The 17497-nt window shown below is 41.1% G+C and overlaps 1 protein-coding gene across 1 annotated transcript in view; it reads left to right on the plus strand.

The window, feature by feature from the left end:
• The first annotated feature begins 949 nt into the window (after positions 1-949).
• fbxl2 (F-box and leucine-rich repeat protein 2) overlaps positions 950-17497 on the plus strand; it is a 182195-nt gene continuing 165647 nt past the window's right edge. Inside the window, exon 1 of the mRNA XM_060824199.1 lies at positions 950-1353. Within this exon, the coding sequence (XP_060680182.1) occupies positions 1324-1353 (30 nt within the window). The 5' untranslated portion in view covers positions 950-1323. The remainder of the gene's footprint in view (positions 1354-17497) is intronic.

The raw sequence follows: 17497 nt of genomic DNA on the forward strand, positions 1-17497 counted from the left end.
TAGGCTGGAGGTGTTTTCCCTGGAGCATTGAATGTTGAGGGTGACCTTATAGAGGTTTATAAAATCACGAGGGGCATGGATAGGATAAATAGACAAGGTCTTTTCCCTGGGGTGGGTGAGTCCAGAACTAGAGGGCATAGGTTTAGGGTGAGGGGGAAAGATTTAAAAGAGACCTAAGGGGCAATGCTTTCACACAGAGGGTGGTGTGTGTATGGTACATGCCTGAGGAAGTGGTGAAGGCTGGTACAATTACAACATTTAAAAGGTATCTAGTTGGGTATATGAATAGGAAGGTTTAGAGGGGTGTGGGCCACGTGCTGGCAAATGGGACTAGATTAGGTTAGGGTATCTGGTCGGCATGGATGAATTGGACTGAAGGGTCTGTTTCCGTTCTGTACATCTCTATGACTCTATAACTAAAGTGTCAGCTTCCCTGTTTTGGCTATCTCCTCGAGAAAAAAACGGTCAAGCACCAACTTTGAATGCCAGTTTCTAGCTTGCAGTGTTTGAATTGTGTGGAATGGGGTTAAGACTGTGAAATACTAATATGACATCATCAAAGGAACTGATACAATTTTCACATGATCTTATTGTCCCTTGCAGACCGATAGAAAGATGTTACCACAGTGTTGTTTCTGGAATGAAATTAGTGTTTTCCGTATATTATTAGACTTTGTAAATATTTTTTAGTAGCACATGACCAAGACAGAAATTTCTTCCACCCTCTCAAATACTTGTCCTTTAATCACACGATCATCTTAACATTTTTTTTCAGTTCTGCATGAAAAGGTCACTCATGAACTCTATTTAACTCTGTGCAAGTGCTCAGTGTTCCCGGCATTTATTTCAAATTCGTGAATTAGCTCAGACTTCCAGCACTTTGTGTTTCATAACAACAGAGGGGATAAGTCAGGAAAAGTGACTTGGTCAGAGGGGGGGATCTGGAGGGTTCTGTTGAGGAACGAGGACGTGTGCGAACAATAAACCGTTACTCCGTTCAGCAGCAGTGGAGCGACAGAGAGCAAAAACCCAAACAAGCAACCTCCATGCGCCCAATTCCTGACTCCATGACAGCGGGGGGAGGGAGGGAGCGTCGCCAGCAGCTAAACTTTTCTAAAAAGGAAGTGTGTTTAAAGGGGCATGCTCTGATGTCTTGGAGAATTTGCTCCTTTTTTTTATTGTAGCCGCGGCCTGAAAAACGGGGAGGGTAAAAGTGGCCGTTTTTTTTGAAAAAGGTGGTTGGTGTTTAAGGGTGTGACGTCAGGCGGCGGTTGGTGTGTCCATGTTGGATCCGGGAGCGGCCGCGAGCCAGAGCCAAGAGCCATGAATGGCATCACCCGCGGCCGTTTTGAGGTGAGTCTCCCCTTCCCAACCCTCTCTGTCGGGTGAGCAGCCTGTCGGATGGATGATGCCGAGGCTGCGGCCTGCGCCGTCGGACCTCAGTGGGTTGATTGTCTTTGCCTGTCCGGGTGTTATAGCTGCGAGATGGGAGTGGGGTTATGAGGGAGGAGGGGGGAGAGGATAGTTGGTCACGAGGAGGTTTTAAATGGGGTGGGGGGAGAGGTGGCGGTGCTCGGTTTATTGTGTCTGGGAGGGAGTCCGCACGTTTCTTGTTTGGGAGTTGGCGGGGAACTGCAGAGCTGCGCTTTAAAAGGGCACCAGCTGATTGTCAGACAAGTGTTTGGTGCATTGTTGTCGTCCCAGGCGACTTACGTGCTTTTACAAGTGAACAATTTGTTTGTGTAAATGCCAATGGGTTCGTTTGCACCGGAGAGTAATTTGTAGTTTGGTGAAATCATTGGTATTTAAAATCTCAGCCACACCTCGCAGGCACTTGAAACTGCTATGCGACATTGGCCTTGTTCTTTTGTTTTATTTTAAATGGGCGGTTCAAAAATGTTTTCATAACATAGCTTAAGATATTATGCCATTATACTTTGCTTTAGATGGGATGGGGCAAGGTGTTGGAGCTGTTGGGAAGGGTGTGATATGAATCGAGTTTAGTAGTAGCGATCAAGTACATAGAAATATTTTAACTTGCGTAATAAAGATTTTCACTGCACCTTCTAGCCAAAATTGAAATGATTTGTTGACTATGACAAAACTACTAATATGTTCTTGGCTTTTCAGTTTCTCTTTTGTTTGCTTCTCTAATTTGTAATCAGTCACTTTATCAGCTCTTCATATGAAGGAGTATTGAGTTGTGCAGATGCTCTTTGAACCTTTTGAAATGGATGGAGAACAATTTGCCACTTTTGATTCCTTTTGTGGACTTTGATTTCCCCTTATTGCATTTGAAATCTGGAGGTGTTGGTGAGGGAAAATTGCATCAGTACAACGATAAAGTAGGGAAATTTGTGATCATTAGTAAGATTATTTTTTTTCTAAACTACATAAGAATATGAGATAACATTTAGCTCTTCATTGCTATTCAATGAAATTATGGCTGTTCTGGACCTGATTGTCCACACAATCACTCAACATCTGCTTAGGATCTTCCACAGGAACACTTGAGATTTGCAAATTTGAGTAGGCAATGGAACCTTGTGTGTGTACAGTATATGTTATACGTGTATTACCATGTCCTAGTAAATGTTTTGGACATCAAAATAAGTTACTCAATCTTGTGTGCTACTACACCTTCACAGAAATCCAATCCACAGATCCTTTTTCATTTACTCATCTGCATCTGAAGTTTCTTCCTGTCTGGTCAAAGTGACTTAGCTTGTCATGGTCTACGTTGTCTACTTCCATTAGAAGAAAGGACTGCAGATGCTGGAGATCAGAGCTGAAAATGGGTTGCTGGAAAAGCACAGCAGGTCAGGCAGCAGCCAAGGAGCAGAAGAATCGATGTTTCGGGCATGAGCCCTTCAGGAATGAGGAAAGTGTGTCCAGCAGGCTAAGATAAAAGGTAGGGAGGAGGGACGGGGGCGGGGTGTTGGAATTACAATGGGTGGAAGGAGGTAAAGGTGAGGGTGATAGGCCAGAGTGGGGGTGGATGTGGAGAGGTCAGGAAGAATATTGCAGGTTAGGAAGGTGGTGCTGAGTTCGAGGGTTGGGACTGAGACAAGGTGAGGGGAGGGGAAATGAGGAAACTGGAGAAATCTGAGTTCATCCCTTGTGGTTGGAGGGTTCCTAGGCGGAAGATGAAGCGCTCTTCCTCCAGCCGTCGTGTTGCTATGGTCTGGCGATGGAGGAGTCCAAGGACCTGCATGTCCTTGGTGGAGTGGGAGGGGGAGTTGAAGTGTTGAGCCACGGGGTGGTTGGGTTGGGTGGTCCGGGTGTCGCAGAGATGTTCTCTGAAACATTCCACAAGTAGGCGGCCTGTCTCCCCAATATAGAGGAGGCTACATCAGGTGCAGTGAATGCAGTAAATGATGTGTGTGGAAGTGCAGGTGAATTTGTGGCGGATATGAAAGGATCCCTTGGGGCCTTGCAGGCAAGTAAGGGAGAAGGTGTGGGCGCAAGTTTTGCATTTCTTGCGGTTGCAGGGGAAGGTGCCGGGAGTGGAGGTTGGGTTGGTGGGGGGTGTGGACCTGACGAGGGAGTCACGAAGGGCGTGGTCTTTTCGGAATGCTGATAGGGGAGGGGAGGGAAATATATCCCTGGTGGTGGGGTCCGTTTGGAGGTGGCGGAAATAACGACGGATGATACGACGTATATGGAGGTTGGTGGGGTGGTAGGTGAGGACCAGTGGGGTTCTGTCCTGATGGCGATTGGAGGAGCGGGGCTAAAGGGCGGAGGAGATGTGGTGGAGAGCATCATCGATCATGTCTGGGGGGGTGAAATTGCGGTCTTTGAAGAAGGAGGCCATCTGGGTTGTACGGTATTGGAACTGGTCCTGCTGGGAGCAGATGCGGCGGAGACGAAAGAATTAGGAATATGGGATGGCGTTTTTACAGGGGGCAGGGTGGGAGGAGGTGCAGTCTAGGTAGTTGTGGGAGTCAGTCGGTTTATAGTAAATGTCCGTATTGATTCCGTCACCTGAGATAGAAATGGAAAGGTCTAAGCAGGGGAAGGTGGAGTCTGAGACGGTCCAGGTAAATTTGAGGTCGGGGTGGAAGGTGTTGGTAAAGTGGATGAACTGTTCAACCTCCTCTTGGGAACACGAGACAGTGCTGATACAGTCATCGGTATAGCGGAGGAATAGGTGGGCGGTGGTGCCAGTGTGTAGCTGCGGAAGGTGAACTGTTCCACATATCCTATGAAGAGATAGGCATAGCTGGGGCCCATGCGGGTGCCCATGGCTACTCCACTTCCTCCAAACAACTTCTCTTTCCAATCGTCCCACTTCCTCCAAACCAAAGGAGTAGCCATGGGCACCCACATGGGCCCCAGCTATGCCTGCCTCTTCGTATACCCCTCCAACCTCCATATACATTGTATCATCTGTCGTCATTTCTGCCACCTCCAAACGGACCCCACCAACAGGGATATATTTCCCTCCCCTCCCTATCAGCATTCCGAAAAGACCACTTCCTCCGTGACTCCCTCGTCAGGTCCACAACCCCCACCAACCCAACCTCCACTCCCGGCACCTTCCCCTGCAACCACAAGAAATGCAAAACTTACACCCACACCTCCCCCCTTACTTTCCTCCAAGGCTCCAAGGGATCCTTCCATATCTGCCACAAATTCACCTGCACCTCCACACACATCATTTACTGCATCCACTGCACCCGATGTAGCCTCCTCTATATTGGGGAGACAGGCCGCCTACTTGCGGAACATTTCAGAGAACACCTCTGGGACACCCAGACCAACCAACCTAACCACCCCGTGGCTCAACACTTCAACTCCCCCTCCCACTCCACCGAGGACATGCAGGTCCTTGGACTCCTCCATCGCCAGACCATAGCAACACGATGGCTGGAGGAAGAGTGCCTCATCTTCTGCCTAGGAACCCTCCAACCACAAGGGATGAACTCAGATTTCTCCAGTTTCCTCATTTCCCCTCCCCCCACCTTGTCTCAGTCCCAACCCTCGATCTGAGCACCACCTTCCTAACCTGCAATATTCTTCCTGACCTCTCCGCTCCCACCCCCACTCCGGCCTATCACCCTCACCTTTACCTCCTTCCACCTATCGCATTTCCAACGCCCCTCCCCCCTACGTCCCTCCTCCCTACCTTTTATCTTAACCTGCTTGGCACATCTTCCTCATTCCTGAAGAAGGACTCATGACCGAAACATCAATTCTCCTGCTCCTTGGATGTTGCCTGACCTGCTGCACTTTTCCAGCAACCCATTTTCAGCTACTTCCATTAGAATCCAAAAAGTACTAACCTTTTTATATTGCAATATGTGTACTTTGGGAACTAGAACTGTACATAGTAAACTAATTGCAGGTATATTAATGATGATGTATGGAGTAGCAGGATGACCTCACTATTTTAGCTTAATACTCATCTTTTAAAATATCCCAATATCTAATTTGTTTTACCTGTTGGCTGATGGCATTGTTGTGACATTTTTACTATTATTGTCCATTAGGATTTCCAAAATTATTTCACTTTCTCTGCACATGACCTTTATTCATCTAAAAGCCTGCTTTCTGAAAATCTCTTCAAGTGAATCCTTCTCTACATTGATTTTAATCTGCTACCGTGTGTTAAAGTTCCACATATATTCAAAATGTTTTGTTGCTCGTGCAATTCAGCTTTTCAATCCACCTTGTTTATCAGATTTGTATCATCTATAAAATTAGATATCGTGCTTGTAACACAACTATAGATCATTAATATGTTAAGATATTAAACAGTAAATTCCATAATAGATTTGTGGAGTAACCCCAGTGGTAAACATCACATCATTCTTTGCTCAGTCATTGCGTATTCACTGTCAACCACCTTTTGATTCTTGTTAACTTTATTTTCTGTACTAGCTCTTCCAGAGAAACTGAAATTTCAGCATTGTTGAAATCCAGGTATACCACATCTGTTTGCTTCAACGTATCAATATCCTAAATGAAAATTGCATCTCTTGTTATCAGATTATTTCATTGTGGTTAAACACAGTCAGTGTCAAACTTGGGGGTCTGTGATTTTGAAGTTTATAAAAAAAACTTCTTAAAAAATTTAAAAATCCCTTTTTTCCCAGTTCCGAAGCACCTCTTCGATACTTGGTGAGTTCTGGAACATTAAGCGTAAAAAAAAATGTCCTGTCCAGCCTGTTATTTATTGTGAACTCTCACAGTAACATAGTCACCTTTAACATGAGAGGGGTACGTCTTACCTCTGCAACATCTATAATTTTCTTTGCAGCTCAAGTCAGCTATTATTTCTTCTGTTGTTTAAAAACAAGTCAAAATAATGAAACTGTGGCTTTGGCTGACAGTACCACGTTTTTATTTGCTCTGTAGACACAGTTCTGATTTGAATTCTGGTAAAATTCACCAATGATCCTTTGTATGTGCGCATCATTGATATCAGTGCTAGGATTTCTGAGATCAGTGATAATTTTGTGAAATTTTGCTAAAAGCTACAAACTGTTCAAAATATTACTAATTAGTTTGCTAATATTGGAATATTTTTACTGGGAAATAATCAGAATGTAGGGAATTTTGGAAGTAAAGCATTTTTAAATAAAATACATGTAGTGACCAAATGTGTGAATAGTTGTCGTACCAGGAACAAAATGTTCTTTTTAAAAGTACTATTGACGTAGGGTTTTGTTGATATTTTCTGATCAACACCACTGCAGAGTTATGATACAGGGACACCTTTTTTTACGCAGAGGTGGTTTGTTTATGGAATGAGGTTCTGAGGAAGTGGTGGATGTCTGCACAATTATATTACTAAAAGGCACTTAGATAAGCATATGAGTAGAAAAGTTTAGGAGGGATATGTGCCATGAGCAGGCAAGTGGGACTAATTTAGTTTTGAATTATGTTTAGCATGGCCTGGTTGAACAGGGTTGAAGGGGCTTTCTCTCTCTGCGTCTCTCTCGAAGTGTGTGGTACTGGAAAAGCACAGCTGGTCAAGTGGCATCCAAGGAGCAGGAGAATTGACATTTCAGGCATTCCTGAAGAAGGGCTTATGCTCGAAACATCGATTCTCCTGCTTCTCGGATACTCCCAGGTGGGCTGTGCTTTTCCAGCACCAGTCTTCAACCCCGAATGGGCTCTTCGTCTTTGGATTTCTGTATAATCGATTCGAAGCACATTATTTTGTTTAATTTATTGCATGGCTGGCCTTGCTGTGAGGTTTGCATTACTAAAGCATAATCTTTTAAAAAATTGTACATCAATAGTTTCAGTTTGGCTTATGTTAATGTTGTCAAAGTTTTGCAAAGACCTTGATAGAAAAAATAGCAAATTTAGGTAGGGTGAGCAAAAGTTTAGTGATAATGGTAAAGATTTTAAGAATATATTGATGGTAAAAGAGGTGGAGGGATATTGAGAATTTCAAAGCATGATACCTTGCAGGTTACAAGCATGACTGCTAGTTGTGAAGCAAAGGAGAAGGAAGATGCCTGAAAGGCCTGAGTTCAAAGAAGAATGGCTTGAGATTAGACAGTAGAAAAGGTGTGAAGTCACAGTGAGATTCATACTTTGAATTGAATTTGTCCAGTTATTTCTACTGTGGAGTAACAGAATGTTTACTGCATAGAAAGACGCCATTTGCTCCACCGTGTTTGTGCTGTCTCTCGAAAGGACTACTTTAGCTCGTGGCATTCTGTGGCTCTCCCTATATTCTTGCACATGCTTCTTTTTTGGATCGTAAAATTTCTTCATTATCTTGATTGAACCTGCTTTCCCAACCGACTCAGGCAGTACTTTGCAGATCCTGACCATTTCTTGTGTAAGAGGAAAAACTTCTTGTCTGTTATTTCTGCCAATTATGTTCAACCTGCACTTGCCACAGATGGAAGGGTCAAGGACCCAACCTGTTTTTTTTTCCCCCATCTACTCAATCCAGACCTCTTACGATTTGTAATAGTTATATCCTTTCAAATTTATTTTCTTTAAGGACAGCGCAATGAACTACTCTAATCTATCTACATAATTGAGGTGCTTCATCTGTGGAACCATTTTTGTGAATCTTTAGTCCATTCTCCAATGTTTTTCCTGTTTGTGTTTTGAGAGATAACGAGATCGAATACATAAGTTGATGCTGAATCATTATTTAAAACTAGTTTAACATCTCCTTTCTGTTGTTGTTTCTACCCTCATTTGTAGAGCTTAGACAACTTGTGACGAAACTGCTCTTTTCACAAGGTTATGTTGTCCTTTTTTTCTTCAGAGAGTTTGTAAAAGCCGCAGACTCTGAAAAGTCTAAGTTGAAGGGTTTAAGGGCTAGTTTGATTACAGCTAACAGATACTGCCTCAGGCAACAGGCTTTTGAGTTTTGTTTTGGAAAGGAACTCTCTTGTACAATGAAAGGGGAGTGGCCAGTTCTCCCAGCTCCACTTTCTCTGGTTTGGTTTCATTTTTACCAGTAATGTTGAAAACGCTGCTGGACCCAAAGATGCAGGTCCATGTTGGTAATCTCTCTTTGACATCCCTCCTGTAAGACCCTGTGTTTGATTCCCTTTTGTGCCAAGGGGTGTTTATTGGGATTGTTGCAAGTACTTGGAACAGCATTATTTAAGTTGGGGATGATCTATTGGTTTTCGGATCAGTTAAGTTATTGTATATTTTTTGTTCTCTTTGTCTGTTTCATTCGGTGACATGCAAAATTTGTAGGTAGAGCTAGTGACTCACATTGCTATCAGAGGAGGTATCTGGCATGATGAGGAATTGAAGAGAGCCATTTGAAGTGCATATGAGCTTGTCAGATGCCTATAGACAACGTTTCAAACCTATTTGAAGTTTGAAAGAGTTAACAAAGTAATTTTGATAGGTAGATAAGGGCATTCGAAATAAAGCAAACCTATGATTCCCTTAGTGAGACAATTATTTGGAAGAGTTCAAAAATTCACCTCCTGAAGTAGTGAGAAATCTCATAGAAGAGCAGAGAGTTAAATGGCAAGATTGACAGCTGAAATGGCTGATAATTGAGTTGGTCCATAAATCAGATTGGCTTCCAAAATCCATTTCAATCCATGAGAGAGAGAATTAGGGAAAAGAGAAAGGTTGATCTTGGTGAAAATCATAAGGATAACGTACCACTGGGTAAAAACGAAACCCTTGAAGGGACAGAGAAGTTAAAAAGCTCTAATATTTTCACTGCAATAAAGTAGACCACGTGAAAACAGCGTTGGTGAGTTAGGAAAAGCACTGGGAAGCCAGATGTGGGAAAACAGGATAAGCCAATGAACTTTGATTGCATGGTAACAGAAAGCACAGTGGAGGCTAGAAAGCGGCTTCAAAATGTATGAGTTAGTCAGAGGTTGGTTAAGGAGGAAGTGCCAGATCATCTTAAACCATATACCAGTGCAGGTAAAGTTTACTCGCATAGGCCAGAAGAAGCAGGTAAATAGGTTACAATATTTAAGATACAGAATTCTCTCGATCTGTGATGTTGAAAGATGAGCTATACACCTCTGAAGGACCATTGCCAGAGAAGCTACTGTTAATGGGAATTCACGGTAAGACAAGCACTCAGTTATGTAAAATGAGGTTAATGTCCAATGAAGAGTGGAGAAGTCATGGTAGAAGTACTGGACAAATTCTCAACTCCCAGGAATACAATTTGTCCTTGCTGACGATTATAGCTGTTTCACAGGTAGGGGTGTTGTGTACTGTGGTTGAAAAGCCAGTGGAAACTCTGCAACCAAACTATTGTAGGGGACACCATTGTAGGATTTTTCTGGACTCTGTGGTTACATGGTCACAAAGTAACCAGTTGAATCAGGAGACATCAAAGAATATAGATAAAGAAGTTGAAATGGAATTAGCAAAACTCTGTTTACAGCAGATGAAAATTTAAAGCCCTTATTTCAAAACGCATACACAGAAAACATCTCAATCTATCCCTGAATGCTATTATCCTAATGATGTCTTAATGAGGAAATGGAGACTATCATATATATTCAGGCAGATGAGAAGTGGGCAGAAGTTCATCAAGTTGTTTTGCTAGTGAGTTATAGAAAGGAGGTGTTGACTGGCATGTGAGCTACCAGTAGGGAGTCATTTAGGAGTGAGAAAAACTGAAGCTAAAATACAAAAACCTTTTCAGTGGCTTGGACTGCACAAGGATGTAGTTGAATTTTGCCATACATGTCTGGTAATTGGAAGATCACAAGTAGTAATAAAACCTAGTCCTGCATTGGAGGAACATTTATACAAGAGTCTTAATTGATTGCAGAGGACCATTACCTAAAGCAAAAAGTGGAAATCAGTATTTATTAACAATAATGGTTGCATTTTCAGAGGCTGTTCCATTAAGTAATATTACAGTTAAAAGGATTGTAGAGCAGTTACTCAAGTTTTTCACCAGTCACGGACTACCCCCAGTGGTGGCATGGTGACTCGATGAGCACTGCTGCCTCAAAGTATCAGGGACCCGGGTTCGATTCCAGCCTTGAGCGACTGTGTAATTCTCCCCGTGACTATGTGGGTTTCCTCTGTGCACTCTGGTTTCCTCCCACAGTCCAAAGATGTGCAGGTTAGGTGAATTGGCCATACTAAATTGCCTATCATGTTTGGGGATGTGCAGGTTAGGTGCCTAAGTCAGGGGTAAATATGGAGTAACAGGGTATGGGACTATTACACTCACTGGGTGAGTTATTCTTTGGAGGATTGGTGTGAACTTGTTGGGATGAAGAGCCTGTTTCCACACTGTAGGGATTCTATTTTAAAAAAAGTCAGATCAAGGGTCAAATTTTGCATCAAAATTGTTCAAGGAAGATATGGATAGCTTAGGATTAAGGTAATTCAAATCTACTGCATACCATCCTGAATCACAAGTGGCATCAGACATTCAAGACTATATTGAAGGCAAATAGTCAAGACTATCCAGATGATTTGGGTAAGGGAATTCTGTTTGCACTTTTTGTGATCAGAGATGTAGCAAACGAATTGACCAAATTCAGTCCATTTGGATTAGTTTTTGGGCATGAAGTGAGAGGAGTGCTAAAATTGATTAAGGAAAAATTGGTAAGTCAGAACTCAGAGGCCACATATTTGGACTATATGTCAAATTTTTAGAGATGGCTAAATAGAGTGGGGGAGTTAGCTAGACTACATTTAAAAGTATCACAGCATACAATTATTTTTGTCCTGTTCCCGCCTCAGTTGATTTATAACGCTCAGAGACAGTGCAAATTTGCCTCCCTCATCTTTATTCCGGGCCCTGGAGGGAGAGAGAATGATCACCCATGTGCACAGGGACATAAGTTCTCAGTCTTCTCTTGAACAGCAGATTCTTAAGGAATTATAGTCATTTACAGGGAGCAGCTTCCCAATCAGGCAACATCTATATTGATTGGGTGGCAGTTACAATCAGCAAGCATCAATAATAAAGATTAAGCCATCTGGCATTATACAATGGATGTTCTTAACCTTTGTTAACAGGCTTTATGTAATGAATGCTTTTTCACCTCTAACCCACTACCTTTGCTTCTTGCACCTCATTGTTTACTGCAAGTTCTTATCTGATTCAAGTCATGCTAACTAAATCTTTTGTTTCACAAAAACTCACAACTTCACTCTTTCCCTACCTGCTCATACCATACACTTTCTCATCATGAAACAAGAAGCAGACAAGAAATCAACAATTCGCAATTTTGCTATCAGCGATAAGTTATTAGTGTTACTTGCAGTGACAGGTGAACCTTAAAAAGTAAGGTTTAGTGGAATTTATCAAGTCTAAAGGAAATTGAGTGAAGTGAACTATTTAAGGACTCTAGTCAGAAAGAAATCTGCATCGTGCGAATATGCTCAAATGGTATTTTGACAGGGAAGGAAAACTAAAGGAGGCTGTTATTGGTTACAACATAGGGGGAAGTACCAAGTTCAGAGGATTCTGAATTTGACATTCCACAAATTAAATTGGACAATGAGGAAGTTGTGAAAAAAAAATTTGGATAAATTGAGTTACCTTGCAGAGGAAAATCAAAATGACCTCAAAGAGTTATTACTATCGTATGCGGAGGCATGTGGAAATATGCTGGGAAGTACTAACCTCATCATACATGATGTACATATAGGAGATGCTGTTCCAATTAAGCAACATCCTTATCAGTTAAACCCTCTAAAGTTGGCATTGGTTCAACACTTGCTCCAAGATGACGCAATCAAAGTGAGTTAGTGACTTGAGCTCACCTACAGTAATGGTGCCAAAGCCAGATGGTACCCAACGGTTATGTGTGGACTATTGCAAAGTCAATGCAGTTGCAAAGACTGATGTATATCCGATTCTTTGTTTAGAAGACTGTTGATAAGATGAGGCAAGCAACTTATAAATATAAGTTGGACTTGCTCAGGATGCTGGCAGGTACCTTTGTCAAAAAGAGCGAACGCAATTTCCATTTTTGTAACACCGAATGGACTATTATCAGCTTAAAGTCATGCCATTTGATATGAAGAATGCACTAGCCACATTTCAGTGTCTAACCAATAAGGTGATTGACAGATTCCCCAATTGTGTCAGATACACAGATGACCTGGTGATTTTTAGTCAGACATGAATGGAACATTTACAACATTATTAGACTTCTCGATCGGCTTTGAAAGGCAGGCTTGGTGATAAACCTGGTTAAAAGTGAATTTGTCAAAACCCAAGTCACCTTCCTGGTCCATGGTATTGGACATGGACAAATGGCCCCACGGGAAGCAAAAACGAAATGTTCATTGGGGAGTTTTCCATACCATCCACAAAAAGAGCAGAATTACTATTCCTGGGATCGAGTGGATTTTTCTGAAATTTTTGCACCAAATTTTAGCCGTGTGGCTGCTCCACTCATTGAATTGCTGAAGAAAGGCAAGAAGTTTCAGTGGAAAGTGGACTGTCAGAAGGCATTTGACAGCCTGAAAGCTGTGTTGACCACTGCTGCAGTATTAGCCACACTTAATTAGGCAAAGCTGTTCAAGGTGGGTATTGATACAAGTGATGTAGGTGTCTGTGCTGTGCTCTTGCAAGAAGATGAGAAGATAGAAAGACCTATCTGGTATTTCTGCAGAAATATTCAACAGTTGAGAAGGAAACTTTTGAGCTTGGTGTTGGTGTTGCAACATTTCAATGTTTACGTTACTAGTAAAGTATCTGAGGCAATCATATATATTGACCATAACCCATTGAAGTTTGTGGAGAAACTTTAAGGACAAAAATGCTAAACTGTTTAGCTTGTCATTATAGTCATTCAATTTGAAACTTGTGCATGTGGCAGGGTAAGAAAATGTAATTGTCGATGCATTGTCATAGCTTGAATGAGAAATGGAAGTGTTCCATGGCAGGAGTGCAACTACATTCCTTTTCAGTCTGTTGTACATCTTTGCATGTTTATAGTCAATGTAATGTGTATGTTTGTAGAGTATAAACACTTAAGATTAATGAGTTTTAAAATGAAGCCATCTTTGGATATTGATCTTTTTTTTTTAAGGGGAAGGTGTGACGAAGCTGCTGTTTTAACAAGGTTAAGTTTTCCTTTTTTTTGTTCCCAGAGAGGTTGTAAAAGACACCAGACTCCCAAAAAGTCTAAGGTGAAGTGTTTAGGGCCAGTTTGATTACAGCTAACAGATACTGCCTCAGGCAACAGGGTTTTGAGTTTTGTTTTGGAAAGAAACTCTTGTGCAATGAAAGGGAGTGGCCAGTTTTCCCAGCTCCACTTTCTCTGGTTTGGTTTGGTTTGGTTTTTAGCAGTAGTGTTGAAAATGCTGCTGGACCCAAAGATGCGGGTCCCTGCTGGTAATCACTCTCTGACACCTCTCGTGTAAGACCCTGTGTTTGATGTTTCCCTTTTGTGCCAAGGGGTGTTTATGGGGATTGTTGCAAGTATTTGTAACAGCATCATTTAAGTTGGGGATGATCTGTTGGGTTTTTGGATTGGTTAAGTTATTCTATATTCTGTTCTCTTTTGTCTGTTTCATTCAGTCATCTTGTAAATAAATTCTGTTTTGTTTAAAACTAAGTGGTTTGACTCGTGGCATCGCTCCCGGAATATCCACCTTAAACCTGCTTAAGACAACGAGAAAAATTAGAATCTGATCTACCTTCTTGAAATGTTTTGAGGGGTCTGGCCTGGTCCATAACATGCTAATAACCATGGTCTAACAATTTATCCTGCCCTCTTTCCTGACTGATGCAGATGTACACCCTGGTCCCTTTGCTCTTATACTGCCCTTTTTAGAATTATACCTCTTTAAAATGCCTTTTTGTTTACATTCAATGAAAATAAAACTCTTCACACTTCTCTGCATTAAATTTAATCTGCTGCTTGTCTGTTGTGCAAATAAATTGTCCGTGTTTTCCTAAAGTTCTACACTCAGTTTACAATGTTTTCAAGTTTCATACCATCTTTAAGTTTTGAAATTGCACCCTGTACACTAAGGTCTAGGTTATTAATATTTCTGGAAGAGCAAGCTCATAATATTAGCCCTCTCAAGAGCTCACTTCTAACCATTTCTCCCTTACAAAAACCATCCATTAACCACTATAATCTTTCTGTCACTTGCCCAATTTCATATCCAAGTAACTTTTATTTCTCATTTCGTGAATAATAAAATAATCTAGTTCATAAACCTGAGTTTAATGGTGCAAATTTGAAAGTCTTCGAGCACCACATCAGTAAGATTACTCTCCTTCGCCTTCTCAGTTAACGTTCTGGTGCTTTTTAAAGACTTAATTAAACATGTTTTTCCCTTAACAAATTTGTGCTTTCTTTAACAAACCCATATTTGCTTACAAAAACAGAAGTTGCTGGAAAAGCTCGACTGGTCTGTGAAGAGAAATCAAAGGAAATATTTTGATCATTGACCCTTCCTCAACCCTGGAAACCTAAGTCTGATTTCTCTCCACAGATGCTGCCAGACCTGCTGAGCTTTACTAGCAACTTTTGTTTTTGTTTTTAATTTCTGATTTATAGCATCTGCAGTTCTTTTATTCCATATTTGTCTACATTTGGCCCATGTTATCGTTTTGAGTATTGTTCCCACCACTAAGATTAAACGAACCTGTAAATTGCTGGAATTACATTTCCATTCCAAGGGTCTAAAATTTTCAGTTTTCCTGTCCCTCTGGCACCACCAAGGAATACTGGGAAAAATTATGCAATTTCCACTGTCACTTTCTTCATCTTTTGATACATATCTGGTCCTGGAGCGATAGTCTATCTAATACCATATCCTTAGCAATTTTAAACCCTTCCGTGTATGAATTACTACTCTTTCGCCAAAATCTGCACGGTATTATCTTCATTGGTAAAACCAAAGCAAAATGTCAAGTTAATCCCTCAGCTGCGAACTCTGTCTCCAATTGTGCACTTATTTTTTTGGTCCTTCCAAAAAAACCCTCACCATTTTGCTATTTATATGCACATAGAAGACTTTTGGCTTCCTTTTATGTTAGTTGCTCTTCTGAAACCCTTTGCTTTTCATATTCCTCCACCTCTGAGCCTTCAGTATTCAGCCTTTTCAAGTAGTTTATATAATCAAGAACATATGTAATAAGCACTTTTTTTCTTCTCTTGTTTTTCTTAACCTCCGTGTTTTCTGTAGTCCAGCAACCCTGAATTTGTCTGACTTTTCCCTTTCTGTGAACATACTTTGATAATGTCAGAACTATTTTAACATTAAATACAGTCCATTATTGTTCGTTTGATCTGTCAGCCTATGACTTTGGCTAGCATAATCTTACCTTACTGAAATTGATTTATTGTTGTCATATGCACAGAGATACAGTGAAAAGTGTTGTTTTGCATGCTGTACAGTCAGATTGTTCCACTAGCCTGATGCACTTTGTATGGTATGGCATGCAGATTGCAGTGTTACAGCTGCAGAGAAAGTGCACAAAGATCAGAATCAACATTATTAGACGTCCATTCAAAATCTGATAACAGTGGGGAAGAAGCTGTTCTTGAATCTATTTGTATGAAGTTGGCTTTCCCTGAGCTAATTACTCTTCCTCTGAATTTTGTTCTTTTTCTATAGACAGTTCAAACCTTGAGGCACTGATCAGGGTCCCCAAAATAGACTAAAATGTTGGAGCAGTAATGGGCTATTTTGGCCCAACAAGTCTGCTCTGCTGTTCAATGAAATTGTGGCTGACCAGATGACCCTAAACTCCACTTTCCTGCTTTGTCCCCATAACTCTTGATCCCCTTACTGACTTAAAAATCTGTCAACCTCAGTCTTAAATCTTCTTAATGACCCAACCTTGACAACCGTTTGCAATAAAGAATTCCATAATTTCAGTACCTCCTGAGGGAAAAAGGTATCCTCCCCATCTTTCTCCAAAATGTGTGACCTCTCACTGTGGGATTATGCCATCTAGTTCTTGATTCTTCCAAAAGAAGAAACCACCTCCCTCATCAATTCTCCCAAGCCACCTAAGAATTTTATATGTTTCAATAAGGTCTTCTGTCATTCTTCTGAACGCCAAAGAGTATAATCCCAATTTACCCAACTACTCCTCGTATTAAAATTCCTCTATCTGAATTAGACTGGCGAAACTTCCCTAGACTGCCTCCAATTTCAGCATATCATCCCTTGGATAAGGGGAGCAAAACTATTTACTGTATTTCAGCTGTGGTTTGACTTGTATGGTATTAGCAAGGCCTCCCTATTTTTATATTCCATTCCCTTTGAAACAAAGGCCAACCACATTTGATTATCCCTATTTCCTGCTGAACTTGTATACTCAAATTTTGTAAGGATCCCTGTGTTCTGCAGTCTTCTCCACTTAAATAATTATCCTCCTCCCTTTACCAAAGTTCCTTTCATTTTTTGTAAATTATATTTAATCTGTCAGGTTTTTGCCCTATTCAACCTGTCAACGTACCTTTTGTAGGTGCTTTGTCATCTTCATTATTGTCCTTCCAATTTATTTTTGAGTCATCAGCAAACTTGGTGATAGCATATTCACTTCCATCATCCAAGCCATTAATATATATAAATAATTGTAACCCCAGCAATGATCTCTGTGGTAGTCCCCTAGTTGCAGGTTGCTATCCTGAAAATATCCCTTATTCCCAACTCTGACTATCTTCAGAGTACAGAACTATGCTTGCATACTACTCCCAACACCATGGGCTCTTAACTTATTAAATATCCTCATGTCTTAATGTGTGCTACCTCATCAAAAGCTTTTTGGAAGTCCAAACAGATTTAGGTGTACTAATCTCCCCTTTATCTATCTTCTCAAAGAACTCTAGAAAATGTTTCTGTACTGACACTTGATCCACTTGCCTAATTTTGTTTTTAAGAGCCAGGTACAGTAGTGCCTCTATTCTCAATGGATCGGAAACATAATACTGTAGAATAGTTTTCTGTACACACTTGAGGAAATCTTGCTCTCTGTTCATCTATTACTACTACTACTACTACTACTACTGCATTTTATATTTTATATTTGAAAGTTCCATGTTATAAATACTTTGATTCTTGCACCTTCTGAATT

The sequence above is a fragment of the Hemiscyllium ocellatum genome, chromosome 4 (assembly GCF_020745735.1).
Source record: "Hemiscyllium ocellatum isolate sHemOce1 chromosome 4, sHemOce1.pat.X.cur, whole genome shotgun sequence".
Taxonomy (NCBI): Eukaryota; Metazoa; Chordata; class Chondrichthyes; order Orectolobiformes; family Hemiscylliidae; genus Hemiscyllium; species Hemiscyllium ocellatum.